Source organism: Phoca vitulina, unplaced genomic scaffold (genome assembly GCF_004348235.1).
Source record: "Phoca vitulina isolate PV1807 unplaced genomic scaffold, GSC_HSeal_1.0 scaffold13, whole genome shotgun sequence".
Classification (NCBI taxonomy): domain Eukaryota; kingdom Metazoa; phylum Chordata; class Mammalia; order Carnivora; family Phocidae; genus Phoca; species Phoca vitulina.
Genome location: NW_022589716.1, coordinates 30,125,781 through 30,148,359, shown reverse-complemented (window position 1 = coordinate 30,148,359; position 22,579 = coordinate 30,125,781). Strand labels below are relative to the sequence as shown.

The 22,579-nt window shown below is 36.2% G+C and overlaps 1 protein-coding gene across 4 annotated transcripts in view; it reads left to right on the top strand.

Annotated features, from left to right (window-relative positions):
- Nucleotides 1–22,579, top strand: part of CNTN3 (contactin 3) — a 331,836-nt gene that overhangs the window by 100,054 nt on the left and 209,203 nt on the right. For 3 of the 4 annotated variants that reach the window (XM_032411781.1, XM_032411779.1, XM_032411780.1), the window contains exons 3-4: nucleotides 7,969–8,095; nucleotides 19,796–19,971. In XM_032411781.1, coding sequence (XP_032267672.1) covers nucleotides 7,969–8,095; nucleotides 19,796–19,971 — 303 coding nt within the window. Of the gene's footprint in view, nucleotides 1–1,899; nucleotides 3,743–7,966; nucleotides 8,096–19,795; nucleotides 19,972–22,579 lie in introns of those variants that run through there. The other variant, XM_032411782.1, reaches the window with a different exon arrangement.

The following is a 22,579-nucleotide window of genomic DNA, read 5'->3' as shown; positions in this document are numbered from 1 at the left end:
TAATAATCTAGGACACTGAGGGCAGGAGAGGCATGGCTCTAGACCAGGGATTATCAAATTGGGGATGGAAACTCATTGATGAGTGATGATAGTAATATGGTAGCTATGTCTGGCATTTAAAAAAAAGAATAGGTTAAAGGAGATTGGATGGAATAGAATAGAAAACTGCTATGATCCAGAATGCAATAAAAACATTATTTCAAGAGACTCTTTTTTTGCTATCACTTGTATGTGTGTGTACACACACATGCTGTGTCTGCAATAAATCATGAAAAATAAATTTCAGTTGTGGGTAAATGAAAAATAATGAGAGTAAATTTGAGAAATTATTTAGTTATTCAAGTTCAGGCAGCTCTGAGAGTCCCCCAACCCCCACCCCATAGGCATTCGCCATCCTCTGTCCTGCTTCTGTGGATCTCTGTACCTGCCTCACAGCCCAGCTTAATACCCTTAGTGGTCTAGAAAGAAAAAAGCAGGGTCCTTGCTGGGAAGAGGGAACTAGATGGTATTTTATATACACAGATGTTTACAAACACTATGCTGGCTTCTGCTTACTGAAGTGTAGGCAGGAAACGATTATGCTCTTTTCTACTTTATGAGGTTACACTGCAAAAATACTACAGAATTCAATCACCAGCTGGTATTACTTCTTAATAGTTTCTCCATTACAACTGATTTATAATAGAAATTCTTTATTGTATAGTTATTTTTTCATAGAAACAATAGCCTTGAACTGGAGTTCGATATGAAACATTCTTTCTAAAATACATGAAGGGAATCATGCCTGAGCCCCAAAAACCCTTGACCCAATCTCTTTGGTAAACAATAGAAACCACAAACATAATAATCACTATTAAAACCTTTGAGGGAAGGATGCCTAAGAAATGTTTTTATTTTTTATTTATTTTTATTTTTTATTGTTATGTTAATCCCCATACATTACATCATTAGTTTTAGATATAGTGTTCCATGATTCATTGTTTGTGCATAACACCCAGTGCTCCATGCAGAATGTGCCCTCCTCAATACCCATCACCAGGCTAACCCATCCTCCCACCCCCCTCCCCTCTAGAACCCTCAGTTTGTTTTTCAGAGTCCATTGTCTCTCATGGTTCTTCTCCCCCTCCGATTTCGCCCCCTTCATTCTTCCCCTCCTGCTACATTCTTCTTCTTCTTTTTTTCTCTAAGAAATGTTTTTAAAAGATTTGATTAATGAAGTCTTCAAAATGATTGGTCAAAACCTTGTGAATTTGCATATATCAGAGATGTTCAATGGAAGTTGGTATATTAGAAAGTGGGGATGTAAGTGGGTTGTGGTTTTTTTTGTTTTGTTTTGTTTTATTCACGCACATGAGCCACGGATTGTACAATCCTGGTTGTATTGTGCACATTGCACACTGCATCTGACAATAGCATTGTAACTTTCTTTTGTCACGTGGAGTTGCTATTAAACCATCTAGCAAGGACGGTGTAACTCTGGGCTGGGGATTATGGAAGGAGGTCAGGGAAGTTCAAAAGCACTAGAACTCACATTCATTTGGAGACAAAACATGAATTTATTTTTTTATTTTTTTATTTTTTTTTTAAAGATTTTATTTATTTATTTGAGAGAGAGAGAACGAGAGACAGAGAGCATGAGAGGGAGGAGGGTCAGAGGGAGAAGCAGACCCCCTGCTGAGCAGGGAGCCCAATGTGGGACTCGATCCAGGGACTCCAGGACCATGACCTGAGCCAAAGGCAGTCGCTTAACCGACTGAGCCACCCAGGCGCCCCAAAACATGAATTTAAATAAAGAAAGCCATAGAGCATTATGAAAACATTGTAATCTACAAATACTTCAACCCATCTCCTAAGCCTTTTTCTCCCACATACATTATTTCCTCCAATATAACAGTAAAGTGGTTAACTGTTTCATTCAATTGTAAAGAATAGTTCAAAAATCAGAAATACAGCCACTGGCCTGAAAGTATCAAAATTAAATATTGGGCACCCTCACAATTCTCCCACATTCTCTTCCTCTACTCAACTATAGTACAAATTGAATATTAATCCAGTGAAATAGATCATAACTTTCATCAAAATATGTGATTAGTTCACTAAAGAAAAGTGCTGAAGTCCAGATATTTTAACTTTCAACATGACCATAATGTCCATATAGGTTTATGGGTGTGGTCATCTTTGTGGTGTTTTTTTTTTTTTTTTTTAGACAGGTAGCGATGAAAGAAAAATGCAGTTTTTGCTGAAATTTGTCATGGTTTGAAAGGGTTCTCCCAGTCCACAGGAGAATTTTTTTTTATTGAACATTTATTTCCAGCACCTGTAAAGCTTAAACAGTCCCTTTCAGTTTTTAATTCTCTAATTATTGCACACTGCTTCCCATGCAGTTTCTTTATTTCTGTTTATGGACAAAATGTGAAACACAGATTGAGCAAATCAGGTAGTAAACCATTAATTTAGCAAATTAAATAATTTTTATTGCTTTCTATTGGTCTCTATTATGCTCTCATACTCCAGGTGTCTGCCATTCTCCAGCACTTTTTCTTATAACCTAATTGCTTGATAACATTTCCAGATGTGGGAAATGGATAAATTAGTTATTCCTGGTAAGCATTTTCTTTTTCTTGTTCATCTTAAGTATGCTGTATTGCCTTTTCCCTTTTTTCTAGGATGTCGGTTATAATACATTCAGCTGTACATAACAAAAACCCATTAGAGGTTTATTTTTCTAACATGTGATGTTTGGGCTTATGTGGTTCATGTTGGTTCAGGAACTCAAAGATGGGAGGGCTCTGGGTTAGCTTTTCTGTGATATATATATACTCCCCCTCATGGTGTCTAGATGGCCATAGGGGTTCCCAGCATGACCTCCTTCCTCACCTGACAATTTCCATCAAAAAGGAAAGGAACCAAGCTCAGCATATCCTTCATGTTTTTTGTTTTGTTTTGATTTTTCCTCAAAATCAGGATAGACACTCTTTCCTAAAGGCTTTTAGCAGATTTTCCCTTACCCCTTGTGATAGGTTGAATTATGTCCCCCTCAGAATTTGTGTGTTGAAATCTTAATCCCCAGGTCCTCAGAACATGACTTTATTTGGACATAGGGTCATTACAGATGGGATTAGTTAAGATGAGGTCATTAGGGTGGGCCCTAATCTGTTATGACTGGTACCCTTATAAAAGGAAAATTGGACACACAGACACACACAGAGACAGAGGGAAGATCACCTGAAGGGACACAACACAGGGAAAAGACAGCCATCTATAAGCCCAGTCGACAAGACTGGAGCAGATTCTTCCCTTATAGCCCTCTGAAGAAACCAGTCCTGCCCACACCTTGATTTGAGACTTCTAGCCTGCAGAACTGTGAGACAGTAAATTTCTGTTGTTGAAACAACCCAGTTTGTGTTGCTCTATCATGGCAGCCCTCGCAAACTAATACACCCCTCTTTGGCTGTTACTGGTCTCCTAACCCAATCCTCCTTGTCCGCCCTGCTGCCCAGTCAAGAACTACAGAGTTCTAGGACGGTAGTTTATCTGTGCTTTCTGTATCTCTGATGAAAGGCAGATTTTGAAGGCAACGAAAAGGAATAGTTAAGAGAGGTTGAGTCGACAACCACTGATGTTGGCTACAGCTAGTTTTTTATATGCTGAGTGTGTTTGGCATTCAAATATTTGTTAAAGAAATGAGACTTTGGGATAATATAAATGGAATTTTATTTTTGTCATTTCTTGTTTGTTTGGCATTTTCTAGCTTTAAGCCACCAATGCCAAAAAGAAAAAAAAAAAAAAGATGATGCCCCACTGCTATAAAATGTTTCCATCTTTAATTTTTTTTTTAATTTTTTTATTTTATTTTATTTTTTTTGTAGAATAGTAGGGCCTAGAATACAGGTCTCATTTCATTGGTGACATATTACTTTTATTTTCTCTGACCCAGGCTAGAGCTCATTCTGTTTGGTTTGGATACCTTATAAGTACATTGACTATTCCTTTCTAGCTCTATGGTCTCTTAAATTCTGCTTTAAATAGCAGTGACCACCCTAGCTCCCTTTTTGGATTTACCCTCTTCATTTCAAAATATCCTTCAGTTTTGCATCATGTAGATGTGATGTAAATAAGTGAGGGAAGATAGGATGTGCTTTCCTTTTTCCATAGCAATTTCAGAGATACCATCGTGGTCTTTTAGGAATTTTATTTCTTTTAGTCAAAGTAATCCAACTGCCTGGAATGCTTTGTCTGTTTCTCTTTGTCAGACTTCATAAAAACTGTATAGAGTATGACTATTAGAATTGATTGGCCACAGTTTGATCTTTTAGGTGACATTACCTTAGGAGCGCATAAAGCTTGTACTTACATTCAAAGGTAGTTATTCTGAGTAGCCCATGGGCGTTTGGGGGAAAAAATAACACCTCAGGATTGGACTTTTGGACTTATTAGTCCTGTTCGGAAATGTTATATGCCCTTTATTTTAGGCTATAAACGTAAAATGGAGCTTTGGAGCCAGGCTGGCATATCAAAAAAATGCCCCTGTCACAAAAAGTAAAGTTGAGCATCAATCTCAATGTTACATTGAATCCATTTCGTTAGCCGGGAGGCCCCCTTCTGTTCTCAGCCAAGCTGCTTTTTGCTGGTTATGAATATCCATGTGAATCGTCAAGGTTCTGTCCTTTTAAAGATCAAAATTCATTTCGAAGAAAATGAGACTTCAGAATCTCTTCCTTTTAAGTTTATGTTGCTAGCAAGAGACTACAACATTATACCCCAGCATCTCTTATTTCATTCTGGTGAAGCAAGACTGAGTGGCCTTTATCTCTTTTCAGAGTATGAAGCATGGACTGACCTGTCATGTTTGATTATTAATTTGTACTTCCATTTTAGGAGGCTTCTGAATGCTGCTGATGGTCTAAAAAGCCTTTAGGAGCTTTAAGCTTCAGAATTGGTGGGTATGTGCCTCACGGGCTGGAAACTCCAGTGTTATCCGGAAATACTGAAGTTGAAATAGCAAGCTGATGGTTAATTTTTGCGTTTGCCCATATTTAGAACTGTGTGGTTTACTGGAAAAGGAAACGCACAAAAAATAGGAATATGAGGGTATGAATCCGGGTCTCTCACCAAAAACCAAAAAAACCAAAAATCCTATGTTACCACGGTTGGGTTTTTTAAATGCTCTGTGCCTCATTTCTGCTGGGGAGGCCAAATAACTATAAGGTGAGAACATAAGCTCTGAAATTAAAATCTTAGCTTTATCAATCACTAGCTGTAAAAAAGTATTGGCCTTATACAGAGTTATTGTGAGAATTCCTTCATTCATCTTATTTATTCAACAGATAAACATAGAATATCTGCATGTTCTAGGAATTGGGATTACAACCATGAATTAGACACAAACAACAAGCACATATGTGAACATGTATGATGATTATATATAGTGAGATACAGTGAGATGTGCTTTGGGTACCTTTGTGAAAGGTGGAAGTGAGGGGCAGGTGGAGGGACATTTAAGCTGAGAGGATGACATTTATGCTGAGTTCTGAACAACAAAAGGAAATCAGAGCACAAGAATAACAAGGGTGGTGGGGGCTGAGCCCAAATGTAACAACAGTCAGCATGGACTCTGAGGCATAGACAAGGATGGTGCTGGACCTCATAGGGTAGATGATGGGGCCAAACATAGCCTGGGAATAAGGGAGGCAAGACTTGTAATTTCCTTAGTACATTGCCTGGCACATAAATGTTAGCAAATTAGCTATGATTGTCACTCTCTCAAAAGGGTGTCGGAATAAAAAGGCATCTAGTTATTTAACACCTTCATTTAAAATTAATAGTGGTTTCTAGAGAAGAATTAGAGTATCATTTGACTTGTGTTAGAAGATGATGGAATGGACATTTGGATTTTTCATTTTGGTCACCTTGTAGGAAATTTTTAAAAAGCACCTCTTTTTGTCTTTTTCATTGAAATCACCCCCTTCTTATCTTGACCTAATTTTCCTTTTGTCAGTTTCTCTCCCCAACTTATCTGGAATTTTCAAATCTATACCATTATGTTACTATAATATTGTTTTCAAGCTCTATGTACATCAGAGTTTGTCAGAACAATGAAGCTATACCATCTCATAAGTGAACAAAATAGATGAGCCACTCAAAGTAAATCAAGAGCTATTACACCAGAAAAAAAAAAATGCTATGAAAAATCCACCGTGTTTGTAAATATTTACAAACAGGCATTAGAATTATTTTCAACTTTCTAAGACAGTAAATTTGATTAGTGAAGCCAGTTGTCATTTTTGTATTTATTTGTTTAGTTTTAATACAGTAAACTTACTTGGGAAAAAATCAGGAAATTGACAACACTGGATCTTTTTGATTAGGGGCTTTAGTAGCTATTTCAAAATCCATTTCTTCTGAAAGTTCTCCTTTTCCACAAAGAAAAGTGAGAACTTTTTCCTTGTGGTATTTCCCCTTCAGAGGTAAATAAAAACCAGGGACTAAAGAGGATAGCAGGCTGCTTTCTTAAGGTATGGTTGGTATCAGTAAGGATTAACTTTGTGGTGTTGTTGCAGTGGAAAGGGTATCTAGATTTAGCTAGACTTTGAGATTTGAGTGTACGGTCCCTAGACTACCCTCATTTCTAACACCAACTGCAAGTTCTGGCTCTGATAATTTGCTAGAAGGACTGACAGGAGTCACTGAAAGCTAATATAATCATGATTATGGTTTATTATAGGGAAAGCATACATGCTAAAATCAGCCAAAGGAAGAAACCCAGAGTATAGCATCTGGACGGGTCCCAAATGCTAAGCTTTTGTTGTCCTCAGATGAGTAAACCTCCTGGCACTGATGTGTGTTAATAAGCAAGGACTATTACGAACCAGGAAAACTCGCCAAGCCTCAGTGTCCAGAGTTTTTACGGGGGCCTCATTACATAATAGTGACTGATGATGGCACGTGTAGTTGAGCTCAGTTGTCCAAGTCAGCTCATATCCCATGACTCAACTCTCCCACCATCAGTCACAAGTTGGTCTTTCTGGTGTGGCCAGTCCCCGTCCCACACTCTCAGGTGTGGCTGGTCCCACCCTCAGATCCAGTGTGGCCTTTGTCTCTTAGTCTGTTTATTCATTCTTTGCTTCAGCAGGAGTTCCTCCCATTTTACTGAGTGTTCCAAGATAGGAGAGTAAAGAGTTTCTTTTTTTTTCCCCTGTGAATTTGCTTGTTTTCAGAAATGCTCTGGCAATGATTGTACAACTGAAGTAGCCATAAGCATTTGTTGATGGCATTATCTTGTTCCTTTTTAAATTCATAGCACAAAGACGGATTTTTGTTTTTGGATATATGTGGAAATTCTCAGAAAATATTAGAGTTTTCTTCACTAAAATAGAAAACCTTTTTAAAAGATACTTCCTGAGGGTTATATCCTTCTCTTCACTTGGTTGGCAATAAAGTGGAAGTACCACCAAATGTTGAGTGTTTTGAGGTCCAAACAGAAAAAGAATATTGTCAACCTTCAGATTGGCATGCATGGCAGATTTTGTGAGTAAGATCATGCTCAGGTATTCGACTAGTCTTGAATACAACTTGACTTTTGTGAAGAGCCTTATGACAGAAAGACCTTCTGCAATAGGATATTCACCAGTGAAAAAGTTAGGTAGGGTTTATATTATAAAAAGTAATTAGTACAGCCTTATTTATACTTTTAAGGGATTTTATTAATATGGCAATGTTTTTCAATACTAATTTTCATTGTCTTATACATGTTACTAGGCTGTCAACAGTTTCATTGGTGCTCATTAGCAAAGCAGTGTCTGCAGAGCATGTTCTGGGAAGCGATACCTGCCTCTTCTTCTTTTTTTTTTTTTTTAAAGAGCAGATACTTGTTTCTTGCTTGTTTTTCTTTTTCGATTCTAGAATGCAGCTTTTACAGTACCTTTTACTTATTGTGATTGTTTTTTTGGATGTCTCCCACCCATACAGGTGAGCTTCTCTTGCAAGGTCCAGTGTTTATCAGAGAGCCCAGCAACAGCATTTTCCCTGTGGGTTCAGAGGATAAAAAAATAACTTTAAATTGTGAAGCAAGAGGCAACCCCTCACCTCATTACAGGTACAGTGACAAGTTTGCAAATCTAAATTAAGAAATAACAATGTGGCAATTGTGATTTTTTTTGTTTGTTTGTTTCAATATGTTCATGGCATCACTAAGAAAGAATAAGTGAAACTGGAGTTGTATGCTATGTTCAACAGATCTCATACTTGAACATTTGGATCCACTGTATATATTTGATTGATTATTCACTTTACAAGAAGATTTCTTGATTTAAAAGAGACCTGGTAGGATCTCTTAAATAAACAATGTCTATTCACTCATTTATAATGCAATTTAATATATAAACATGTGCCCATAGGTAGTCATTGGAAACATATATATTCATCATGGGGATAAAATCAGATGTTCCAAAAGTTTTTGGATATCATAGTTTAAAAAAAAAATACTTTTTAGCATTTGTACTTCTTTCTTTACCATTTAACTGACTTTGTGTTTGAAGATTCATTAGGTATAGAAGAATAAAATAACATTCTTACTAAAGTTATTTTAATTATTGTTGGAGAGAAATTATATTTAATTTAGTAGGTTTTTTTCATGTAAAAGTATGTGTTTTTCAGATTACGTGAATAATACTTGTTCACTGAAAACCTTCAAACATCACAGAAAGGTATAAGGAAAAAAAAAAAATCTGAATTCCCATCACCTTAAGATAGAAATATTAACATTTGGGGGACGATAGTAGCTTATTTGGATGGGATGGGCATTTACTTTTTTAAAGAACACAAGATTAACAATTTTTACTGTTAGGTGTGCTTAGGTGACCCAATTTAATGAAGAAATGAATTATTTATGAACAGCATATGCTGCTTTCATATAAGTGGCTACAAAAAAGTGCTTGAGGCACCTTGAAAACAACATGCTCTTTTGAATACTGTGAGCATTTGTCTCAAAAACTCTGTTTACAATATTAGTTTCTTGGCAAAACCTTTTCTATAACCTGCAGAACAAGCATACTTCAGCCTATATTAATAAAATTCTAAGTGTTTAGTCATGTAGATCGTATTGAACTTCTATTGTTTTCTTAATCCATGTAAGTAATAGAAGCCAACATTCCTTGTTAAATTGGGTCAGCCTTGGGTTAGAAGGTAGACCTTTGTATTTTTGCATCTGGAAGTAATCAAGGTCAGTCTTTTTCAACAGTATTCGAGATGCACTTATTGAGCACCTGCTGTGTACTTGCAACAAAAGAAACAATGATTCCAGGTTACTGGTCAGAACTGACAGAGGTGATAAAAAGTTTTCTCTCTGCCTCTTCCTCACCCTACAGAAATAAGAAAAATGTAACAATTGAAAAAAAAAAAGAATCTGTATTTTATGGATAGTTCAATTAATCAGACATAAGCAGAAGTAACATCTGAAAATATTTTCCTTTTTGGGGGAAAGATGAACAGATCAACTTTAATAAGATGATATCCTAGAAACATTTTTTCCACAGCATTTTCATAGGACATTCTAACATTTTCTAAATGCATCCATTTGTTTCTCCCTGAAACAGAAGATTCTCCTTTTAGATATGACTGTAATATGATAAAGAGTCCATATGAATGACTCATTTGTGGGCTGTTTCTCTGTTGTCAGTAAAGTTGTATTCCTAGCATTTATCATATGAAAAATTTGATAATAAATGTGTTCAGCTGAAAAAATTATTATTAGTTACAAGATTTTGTCAGACAGGAGTGTATTTCTAAATGAAGAGTTTAATTGTGTTTGTAAAATTTTATCAAATAGCAAGAATTCTTGAGATCAGAAATCCAGAAATAGTCTTTTGTTGCAATCATTTCTTTATATATCGGGTATTTATTATAATGCCAGAGAGTGTGTTTTTAAGCATACGGACAACATGTATAAAATGTTGATGAAGAGGTCCCACCATTTACACAGCGCTTCTTATGTTTTATAATGTGGCCTCTGATGCTGTATGTTGCAATTTAAACAAAATCTGTACCTGAGACTAGGAGATATGTGACTTAAATTGATTCATCTGTTTTATGTCTGAAAAGTGCAGAAATTTAACATGCTAGGTATTGTTTTAAAGTACTTTGGTTTGTAGCCAAATAAAGCAGACACTTTCATTATAGCTCTAAAGATTTTCTAAAGTTAAAACTTGTAACCAATATAAAATTCCACTTAAACTAAAGGTTTTTAGTCACTAGCAATCGAGACCTTGAAAAAGCACAAGGGAACCTCTTCACGTTGGGAAAATATTAGGCTTCCCTATAACCAACTCCACTATTCATGTTATCTGTATAAGAGGTTATGACGATAGAGTAAATGGGAGTATAGAACAATGTAGGTTATAATTATGACCTTATCTATTTAGACAATACCTTTAGTTACAGCCTGTTTTTTTTTCTTCTAGCTTTTGACTTTAATAGTCATGTAATGTTCCATAGTATGTGTTTTTCAGATTACAGCATTTGTGGGGTGTGGCAGGCACTAACAGATGATAAACAAAACAACCCCACATGGCCTGAGGCTTTGAGGAGAGTCATGGAAGACACCTTGGCAGGGGAGGGGGATGAGGGGAGCTCTGGATAGGGAGATGGGAAGGGGGCCTCTCTGAGAACCCCCTCAGAAGAAATATTTCAGAAGAAAATATGCTTGCTTATTCTTATTTTTTACTATCCTTTAAAAACTACAGATAAATGGTATAAGTATGGAATAACACTGAAGACATGAAAATGGGGATTTCCTTTTTTACATGAAGTCAGAGAAACGTTAGGTTTTTTATAACTATAAATATAAGCAGTTAGATAGATAAATAAATACCATGGAGGAAAATCACTGGTTCATGTGAAATTACAAGTTAAAGACAATCCAAACGTGTTTCCCAAGATTCGGAATAAAGTTTAAGAGTCTTATAAAAGGATATCCTTCATAAGCCTACAGCCTGTCTTGTAGACTGAGACAGATTTGTCTGATGAGAGATCTTTTCTTGGTTATCCCATTGGGTAAAAACAACTCTTTTTTTTTTTTTTTTTTTTTTAAAGATTTTATTTATTTATTTGAGAGAGAGAATGAGAGAGAGCACATGAGAGGGGGTAGGGTCAGAGGGAGAAGCAGACTCCCTGCCGAGCAGGGAGCCCGATGCGGGACCCGATCCAGGGACTCCAGGATCATGACCTGAGCCGAAGGCAGTCGCTTAACCAACTGAGCCACCCAGGCGCCCGGGTAAAAACAACTCTTAATTGGCCATATTAGAAATCCAAAAGTTCAGAACTTCTCAAGAGAAATTACTTGTGTTAGGGTTTAATTGAGAATTTTATTCTTTCTTTTGCATCTCCCCACCTAAGCCCCAAAGCCTAAATTTAAAGGTTAATTAGTATTCATTCTCATTGTAATTGCCGATGATGCTGAAAGAGATTACCCTGAGGGAGTATTAATAACTTTTTTAAATGGGAGGGGCTTTCTCCAACTTCTCATGGGGTTACAGCTGCTCTCCATTTGCTCAGATAAAAGACCCCGAATAGGAAGATCCCTGGTCACTTCTACTAATGTCAGTCAGCCTTTAAAGGAACCACATGTTGGAGCTAGACTGGGGTAAAATATGCAAATGCCTCTAGGGACCAGGCAAGTAACAGAGCTAAAAGAGGTGGGTGTGCCTTAAGAACATATAGACACTTTGAATAATGACTGGAAACTGTCCAGCACTCAGCCACAAGCCTATTGAATGGTCATGACTGCTTCTCAGTGCTGGCCACTGGTTACCATCCAGGAATCCCAGTCCAGGGTAACAAAAGCTTTTAAAATTCAGGTATTTTCTCTTCGGAATCGCTCCTTCTAGTGTTGACTCTGCCTTTCTTCTTCACTGTAATGTAGGCAAAAGAAAATAAGTCTTGAAGTGGAATATGGCCCATGTGGGCTTTATGTTTTCAACATTGAGTCTAGCTTGAGACTTAAGATCTATGTTGTCCAATATGGTAGCCAGTAGCCAGAAGTTGACCCTATAGATTTAGATTAGTTAAGTTAAAAATGTATTTCCTCAGTCAAGGCAGCCTTCTTTCTTTCTTTCTTTCTTTCTTTTTTTTTTTTTTAAGATGTTATTTATTCATTTGAGAGAGAGAGAAAGACAGAGAGCATGAGTGGGGGCGGGGAGCAGAAGGAGAAGCAGACTCCCCACTGAGCAGGGAGCCTGACGTGGGGTTTGATCCCAGGATCCTGAGACCATGACCTGAGCCAAAGGCAGATACTTAACCAACGGAGCCACCAGGTGCCCCTAGTCAGCCTTATTTCAAGTGCTGAGTAGGCATGTGTGGCTAATAGCTACTGTACTAGAAGGAACCGATGACCATTTTTATGCTTCCAGAAAGTTCTTTTGGATGGCACTGCTCTAGATTGACCCTTGAAACCATAGCTTTTCTGTTTTTTCTCCTCAAAAGGAAATAATCACAACATTATTTTCTTCCAGCTCTATATGATAAGTAAACTATGTTAATGAAGTACATTGTGAACAATATTGGAGATACACGTTATAAGGACGAAATGTCATTGCAGGGGCACCTGGGTGGCTCAGTCGTTAAGCGTCTGCCTTCGGCTCAGGTCATGATCCCAGGGTCCTGGGATCGAGTCCCGCATCGGGCTCCCTGCTCGGCGGGAAGCCTGCTTCTCCCTCTCCCACTCCCCCTGCTTCTCTCTGTCAAATAAATAAATAAAATCTTTAAAAAATAAATAAATAAAAATAAATAAATAAATGTCATTGCAAAATATCATGTTCCCTGGCCACAGTTTCTCCCTTTTAGGTATAGTTCCCAATAATGGAATTTACCAAGTCTACTAAATGCATTCAGTACAAGATAGGAAAGGAAAATAAAAGAGACTAATTTCTGCTCACCATTTATTGAAAGAGTAAAATGTAAGGAAGTAAAATTTGAGGTCATTTATGGTCTATACATACATAGTCACACACACATATGTACACACACACTGCATAATACTGTACGTGATGCCACATATGGTAATATATATGTCTCTATATATGTACTGTATTTGTACATGCTGTATTTTCTACATGTATAATATAGAATATAGCATATGGACCGTGTATAATATAATCTATATTCTATATAATAATATCCAATATATATTTTAAGTATAATTTTTTATTATAGGCAGTTTGTCTCTTACATGTATCTTGTTGTCATGTAAGATCTGATGTCACTATTATTTCACTTTTATGCTTGCTTCATGGCAAATAAGAGTTTTTGTTCCTCTAAATTCTCCTGGCCCTTAAAGAGATACAATCCTTTCTGCTGGGTTACTAGGCCTGATTCTCTGTGTTTATGTTCATGCTCAACAACTTTTAGCATCCTGATTTCTCCAGGTGATGATTTCTGGTCCCCACACTCATAGTCAGCCACTAAGAGCAATGAGATGTTCACATGGTTGGAATGATTGCTAACCATTAAAAAGTAAAGAATATCTGTAGTACCTGAGGGAAACAGAGGGAGACGGCATCTCTTACAGGGCATTTTAAACTTGTCTGCATTACTGTCTCTGTCATGAAACCTTCCTAATATCCTCTGTGCTGGGCCCCATGCTCCGATGATGCCCATTGTACCCTGTGCCTACCTGTATGATAAAACTTAACAAAATGAAATGTGCGATAATGCCTTGGTGTAGGATATAACTCCCTTAAAGTTGAGGACAGTGTGTTCTTCATCCTTACCTTCCAAATGCCTAGCAAACAGTGCCTGCCAAAGTGGAGCATGAAAAAAAAAGGGGGGGGAATGAAGTTAATGGGGGAAAACAAAGCAAATTTGGGATTAGATCATGTTTAGGAGTCAAGAATGCCATGAAGGATCAGAGGGTTAGAAGTAGTCAATAGTACATTTTATAGCATATTCTTAAGTTTGGATTGATTCCTTTTATTGGCTCCATTTTAAGATAGATCGCCCATGAAGTGACAAAGAACAAGAGGCTTACTTATATCCTCCCCGTAACAGCTGGAAAAAGAGGGCATCCTTCCTGCTAGTGTCATCAAAAGTTCTGAATGGTGTCAGAAAAAACGTGAAATAAAAACATAGCTAATAGTGTGAGCAATCGATAACCCAAGAAAAATGTAGAAGTTAGATTTTAGATATCACAGATGGACGTGTAAAATTTAATTCACGTCATTTGTTGTTCTTCTTACTTGTGTTTTTGAAGTGGGATGAGGAGGAAGGAAAACACATAATGGTCAAAACCAAGTTAAATCAGTTGGGTCACATTCCACATTCATATTCTTAACTAATCACTGAGGCAGAGACATGGATTGTTCTGAGTGGCCAGGCCAGGTCACGTGAGGAGCGACCTCTTCAAAAGGAGTGAGGGGGTACTGCTACTAGAAAGAGCAAAAATGGATGCAGAGAAGGCAGGAATAGCAAACTTCTTCTGTAATTCTCATAGGAATAATTTTAAGGCAATCACTGATCAATTTAAACCAAGCTATAACTCTGTAAACTGAAGAGTTGCTTTTAGTCCCAGTGTTGTTTTTTTTTTCTTAAATATATATGCTTAAAATTTATCAATGAGTGAGAAATGGGAATCTATGTCATAAAACACATTTTAAAAACTGAATTTTTAAAAACACAGCATTGCAATTTAACTCATTTATATCTTTGGCAATTATTGCTGAAGCCTAACTAGTTATTTTTGGATAAAGTATTGAATATGCAAATTTGAACATTCATTCTTTCAAGGGCTGCAATTATTCTCATCACTTCAGTAAACATATTAACAAACATTGCATTTGAACACAAATGCATTTGCTTATTAACTTGAAAGCCGCATCTAAAACCACAAATTGCTTCTGTGATTAAATTCCTAATTTTCCTGTCAAACCCCAAATAAAGTATTGCCTGTTGATTTAACAAGTGTTTAGTGTGGGCTTATTTCCCAAACCTAGCCCCGCTCCCTAAAGATTTCAGTAAACTATTTTGTTCTTCTCGCTTTGTTTTATGTTGAAGTCTAACATGTGACATTCGTTTTTCACCCGCATATGGTTCGTATTTCCATTTGCCTGACCAGATTTGGTGTGATAGTATAGATGTCCTGAAGGACATTACCTTTGTATGTGAGGTAAATTATATTCAGGGATTATTTTGAAAACTACCTGAAGTCACTCAGTTTTGTTAGTTTCAGTTTCAAAGGGTAACAACAGTCTCTAACCTTGTTGTCATGTTGTAGTGAAAGACCCTGGTTAGGGCTCGGTGCCTTAAGTTATACTGACGAGATAGATCTATGCTTATATTCATGATTGTTGTTCATGCTAGTGAGGTTTTGTGTAAGACTTGCCATCTCCTGTAATAACTAGTAATGTAATTAAATAATAACTAATAAGGTAAATGAAAATAAATATGCATTCATTCCTCATCTTTGAGATGTTAATTGCTAATATGGATGACAACAGTGAGGGGTGACTATATGGAGGTTAGTTATGGCTAGGTTACTCGACTCAGGAAAATTCTATAAGCGCCTACCGTGCTCCTCCTATTATGGCTGATGGTGGGAACTCAGCAGTGATTCAGTCATTGTTAATTGGAGGTCATGCTTTCAAAAGCACTTTTCAACTCTGAAAGTTTAGGCTTTTCATACTGATTTAACTTATCATATAAATTCATGTTTGCACACACACAGACACACATGCACACTCTTACACATCGTTTGTTTTTTGTTTTGGAAGGCAGTGGTTCTTATATCCTCAGTCACTGATGTTTTAGTGTCTTTCCCAGGAGTAACAAGTATAGTTTTCATCATGAAAAAGTAGCAATTGCCAGTTGTAATAGCTCCTATGTCAGGTACCTTATGCTGTTATATTCAAAATTCAAAACCTGTTGGCTCAAGGGCATGCATGATGTTTTAAAGAAATTCTATCCAAAAAAAAAAAAAAAAAAATGTTTAGGGCCATAGACTTCCACCATTCCATTGAATAGGCTTGGCCCAGTCTCCTTACTCTACCTGCCCAGCCTCCCTCCAGTGAGGAGATATCAGCACCCTATTGTGTAGAGGATGGAGATGAGATTTTAGGAGAAGTGGATTGATCAAATTCATGTTGTCTCAGGTAGGCTAGTAGAGTGTGAAGCCCAGCACTTCTCATTCCAGCTCCCAACTTCTATGTATTGGCCCAGAAGCAAATTCACATATAACCTCCACACCAAGAAATGCAAGGGGATGAGAGCTCATTGCCTGAGAATCAGTAGATTTGTAAAATATGAATATTAAACCATTTCTCACTTGTGGATTCTAAAGGCAAATCCTAATTTGTGTAGAATGAGCGTTTGAACACTGAAGGCTGGCAGTGAACTTATAAGATCATTCAAGAGTGTTACAACATGATGATTATACAAAGGTGCTTAATCTTGTGACATTTACCACTGAGCTAAAGCTACAAGGTTAGTCTGTTTCTAGAGCACAATGTAAATGTTATAGGGTTGAAATGCTAGTGTATGCAGCCCCAAGAGCCATGAGACGGTCTTCTTTTGTTCCAGGTCACTGCATTAAGCCTTTTGGAATGGAATTTGGGCATGCAAATGTTACTTTTATGAATTTTTAAACAATTTTGTCATTTCAAAAAGATTTCATTCTGAAACTTTAGATAGGTTCTCATGAACTTCACATTTTATTCATGAAAGTGGACATCTGCATTTTTTTTTACAAAGAATTGTCAACGTACAAAGCTAAAAGATAGTATCTATCTCTAAAAGCTTCCCAAATTCATGGCCTAAATGTGCCATTCACCTGTTACACTTTATTACTACATGTTATGTTCATGAACTCTGAACAGTTGATTACAATTTACTGCAAAGAAAATTAATCTAATTTGTAGATTTATTGGACACATACTTTGTAAAAGCAGTATGTGTGTCTGCCTTCAGTTTTCCTGAATGTTTCTTGTACAGAAGAAAATCTCAGAAATATTTAGAAATCAGGCCCAAATATGAATATTTTGCATTGGGAACATAAGTACACTATTTTCTCAGGATATGATAATTTTTGGAATTTCAAGCCCAGAGATTCCTTACATATTTCAGAATTTAAATAAATACAGTCCTTTTTAATTCACATACTTTCAACAAGAGGAAAAACAATTAATGTTTAATAAGATATTGAGAAATTTTATATCACCTGGGGATGAGCTCCAGTTAATGATGAATAGTGTTAAGAAGGAGAGAAATAATTGTATCACCTTGTTAAAAGAAAATTAACATTCTTTCAGGTATGTCGTGTAAACCTTAGCTCTGAAGAGTTTGCTAAAGGAAAAACACTCTTACTTTTGGTATAGCAGAAACATTTAAAAGAGAGTAGATTTTGCCTTTTCACATAGTGAAATAATCTAGGGATTCAGTCTATATGATGAAGATTGAGCTAAAGGAAATAGTAAACATTTATGCATAAAAAAATCTTTTCCATTTTAGTTGTGTAGTCAAAGCTTTGGGATGGTAGCTTTTAGATCTTAGACATTTACTGAAATAAAGTATTCTCCCACATACATTATGATCTCTTAAATCTTTCCAGCTATTAAATAGGCAAGAAGAAGTGCTTCTCCATATTTTTATTTATCTTTACAATTTTCCACATAGCCACTGTGCCTTTATTATTCATCGGCTAAACACAAAAGCACAATTTTCAAATGAAGCCATCAGGCATACTTAGTCAGGCCATAAACATTCCAACTCTAGAACTAAAATCCTTTTTTCCCATGCAAACTGTAACACCAAGTACCCTTTGTCATGAGAGTCTCCCATTAAAAAGTATGTGAGATTATCAACATCTTTTCTGGTTTGAGTTTAGAGAACTTTTTCCTACTGCAAGCATGAAGTTGCTCAGAAACTGACAAACCTTTTACATCTTAAAAATTCAACCCACCCATTTGTGATTTACTGCCCTATTTATTTTCTGAAAGTCAAGCCCAGAATGTGTAGGACTATGTCTTCCCCATGTTGTTTCTTTGCATGTGTACCTGCCTGAGGACTCATTAAAACGTGGGGCTGAACTTATACATTTGTTCATTTCCTATGGCTTTTATCATTAAAACTTTATTGTGTATTATTCAGATATAGAAAATGATATAAACATATAATCTAGTCCAATGATGAACATCCATATAACCACTCCTCAAGAAATAAAACCAAAAACCCAAATTTCCTAGTATTTGCCCCTTGAACATACCCCACTTTCTTTCCATGAGAGCTTTAAAATACCTTAAAGTGGAGGTTTATCATTTTTCATATGTTTTAAAACTTTATATAAATGGTATCAATTTTTATTTTATAAAATGCTTCATGATTCTTCATGAGACTTTTCCATGCTAAGTTCATACATTTTCACAGCTGTCTAATATTTCATTTAACTTTGCATACTTTCATTTGTGATAATGTTAACATTTCATGTCTTTATTTGCTTTTAGAGCATGTAATATGGTCAGGTTAAATATTTTATATATTAATGCAACAATTTTTAGATGGCATATGACATGATAAAAGGACTGTGGGCTAGAGAGTTCAGATGAGGACTACTTCTGATCCAACAATGCATTACTTGGGGACAGTTGACATCTCACTCAACTTTTTTATCAAAATCTTCATCTATAAAATGAGTATTAGATTACCCACCTTCTCAAAGTTACAAAGAGCAACTGGGATGATTGTTGTTATAATACACAAAAATTTTATAGAACTGATAGTGGTTTCTTTTTATTATAAAAATCAAGTCTTCTAGGAGGTAGATGGCTCTAATTTATACAATGGATGTGTTCTTGAGACTATGGGATATTTCTGAGTTTTTAAAGGTGACTTTGATGTGTCAGGTATACTCACTGTTTAAAAACTGTTTTTTCTGGGGGCACCTTGGTGGCTCAGTCAAGCCTCCAACTTCGGTTCCGGTCATGATCTCAGGGTCATGAGATTGAGCCCCTTGTCGGGTTCCACACTCAGCGGGGAGTCTGCTTGAGATTCTGTCTCTCCCTCTGCCCCTCCCCCTGCTCTTTCTCCTTCTCTCTCTCTCTCAAATAAATAAATCTTTAAAAAAAGAACCCTGGTTTTTCTGTTTAAAAACTCTTGTTTAAAACCCAGCATCTTTTCTTTTTCCTTTTTTCTTCTGGCTTCCCATTGATAAATATGGCTCTGGGGTTAGTGTCTTTACTGTGTGAGACCCCCTAGGTGGCATTTAGGGTTTTTTACCGCAGTGTACCATTTAGTAAATAGCATTGTGATGGCTGAGAAGAGTGGAGAGTGCCTCAGGGATGGGTATTTACCCAGACAAATTGAAATGGATAGTTGAGCACTTATCCAATTAATTTATTAAATGTGCTCAGTCAGTCTGAATAAATCAAAGGAGTGTGCTCTTTCCCCCCTTCATCGGCAGCATGAGATCGGCCTGAAGTACATGAGGTAATTACCTCCACTTTCTACTTCATCTCTGCCTATACAGACCTAGCCTTCTTTTTCCCCTGGTGAACAAATTATTCTCACCTCTTCAGAAAATCGTGAAAAATCTTTAACTTTTAGATGCTATTCTGTTGTGCTTTCTACTATGCTTGAACCTTTTGTTTCTGATAAACGGGCCATGTTTGAGCTTCAGATACGTCACAGTGGAATAATATATTTATTGCCTTTCATTTATAAGAGAGGTGATGTTTAAAGTGGATTTTATAATGTAGTTTGTTTTTTTTTTTAATTTAAATATACTAAGAGGGGAAAAACCTTGACATTTGTTTTACAGATGGCAGCTGAATGGAAGTGATATTAATCTGAGTATGGAATATCGTTATAAGTTGAATGGAGGAAATCTTGTGGTTATTAACCCCAACAGAAATTGGGATACAGGAAGTTACCAGTGTTTCGCAACAAATTCACTTGGAACAATAGTCAGCAGAGAAGCTAAACTCCAGTTTGCCTGTAAGTTTATGGTCATAATGTCCAGCAAGTTCAACGTTTAAAATAACTAAGTTTGTGTGGTCATTTTGGATTTCAGAAACAATACGTGGATTTTATTAATTGAATAAATAGGTTGAGGGAACAATTCACTATGATCTTTTGGATCTCTAGGTACTGTACAAATCAGAGCTTAAAATGTGTGTGGGTATGTTTTCCATTTTACTATTTTTGTAAGGATTCTATTTAGGACAGGAAAAAGAATCCAGTTAAGAATATGTTTGTTGAGTAGCCACCCTGTGTTTTATATTGTATTTGAACTGAAAAGAAAATGAAAGAATTGTTAGACATGGTCCTTGCTCTCAGAGAGCATTGAAATTAGAGAATTATATCTGACAAATCTGAAAATATTTAAGGAACAAGGACAATGAAAAAGAAAAGAATGTGACATTTTGTCGACCTCCCTTGCAGTTTGGCCCAGCTCAAAATAACCTTCGGGGTAACCCTCACTCAGGCCTGGCTCTGGAAGCCAACTTTGTACCAGGGTTAATTGGACCTGGGTGAACTCATGGCCCAACCTGAGAAAATCACTTTCTTTCTCCAGGGAATTTAGAATAGGGACCAGAGACCTCATTTAGTTTTTATCTTCCTGATATATCTTTTGACTACTTTCTACTTTTTGTTTCTTCTTACTATAGTCGCTTCCTTTGTTTTAGCTGTATATTTTGTATTCTGTAATGCATTATCAGGATTATCTTGGTTCTGAGGTTTCTTAGTTCTTTATACCTCAGTAATTCTGAAATTGGAATGCATGTGTTCTTATAATGTGGTAGTATTCTCTCTCCACAGCCACAAGCCATTAATAAATTGATGATGTGTCATTTAATGCATGGCTTATTCTGTAGCTTTCTGTTTTATAATGATGATGGTTGTTTTGCTTTTGATACAATATTCTGTGTGCTCTGTTTTTCATACTTATTTGCTCTTTCCATTGTTTTCACTTTGTTTTCCCCTATGAACAGTGTTTCTGGTTCTCTGATTTAAAGCTGTATCTTCCTTGGGTATTTTGAAAGCTAGATGTTAGATTTATATTATGCAAATTTAAGTTTGCCTGTATGTTTACCAAGGTGTTTTGTATATACTTCTCTAGTAGCCATACTTTTAAATCTAAATTATTTTTCATTTTAAACAAGTTCAGTTCCCTTTTTTCCCCTTACTGTATACATTGCTGTTGGTGATTTCTGTGGTCATTGATTTAAATTCTTATTACGCCATTTCCATACATATGCCATTTTCATACACACACACACACACACACACACACAGGGCATTATTAGGTATTATGTATATATGCGTGTGTGTATGTATATAAAAAGTATACATATAATATTTTTCTCATGAATAATTTTATATATGCATATTGTTTTTAACCAGAATTTTACCAGAGTCTATCAGATATCAATGTTTTACCTAGTTGCAATGCCAGCCACAAGACCTCTTCCCATTCTTGCATTCTAATTTTTTTAATTTCTCAATTTTTAAATATTTAACAGTTAATAAGTTACATTTAAAAATATAACTATGTTTCATCCTCTTGCATTTTAAAGAATGTCATTATATTGACTTAAGTATGAAGACACCTTTTGGTTGGTGCGAAGGTTGGATCCCAAACTGCCAAAGAATTCCAATGTGGTGTTCTGTTGTCTTCTGGAATTAGTGTTGCTGAACACAAGTCTGGGGTCAGAATCACTTCTATTTCTTGGGAGCTCACCACCAACTCCTTTTTTGTTTTTGTTTTTTCTTTTTTTGTCTCGTGTTGCTTGCGTACGAGATCATTTTTTCTTCATCCCTTTAGTTAAAAACATGCATATTTCTAGCAAACAGCTAGATTTACCTTTCTTTTAATTTACTTTGCTTAGAAGGTGAAAAATTAGTTTATCATACTTGCATATTTTGTACACAGTTCTGGAAATTTTCCTTCTTTTATATCTTTTAGTTTTGTGTGTGATTTATTTGTATTTTAAAAAAGCACTGATACTCTGTATCTTGGATTTTTTTGTCCTATTTCTTGAAATACTCTTTATCTCATGCTGTTCCTTCCTATGAATTTCTGTTCCTGATTTACTGAGGCCACATCTATTTGTTTGTTTTCTTTTGAAGATACAGTCAGTTTTCTGAAATGCTCTTTTGGATCTACAGGCAGTCTTTTTCCTACTCCCATTTGGTGTTTTCATTTTTATGCTTAATATTTTCAGTGCACTCTAAAGCAAATTTTATCCAAAGCCCACCTTTATCAACAGGTAGTGTCAGGGAATTCCCTTGGCCCTGCTTGCTTCTCTACATGAAGAGCTCAGATTCTCTTCTCAGATCCGTAGGAGAATGTACAATTCCCACGCGAATTCCCTATTTTAGGAGTCTTTCACCAAATACATTACTTCTTTTATACAGTGGTATTTTTCTATTACAGATTCTTGATATGTTGTAATATCTGAAGAAGTATAAATAACTATCCTTCATAGAGAGAATGGCTTGTTTGGAAATACTTCTAAAACTACATCATGCCTCTTCCAGTCTTCCCCTACTTCCTAGCCAGGACTTTATAGGCAAAATGGGATAAAGTTGTTAAGTCTGG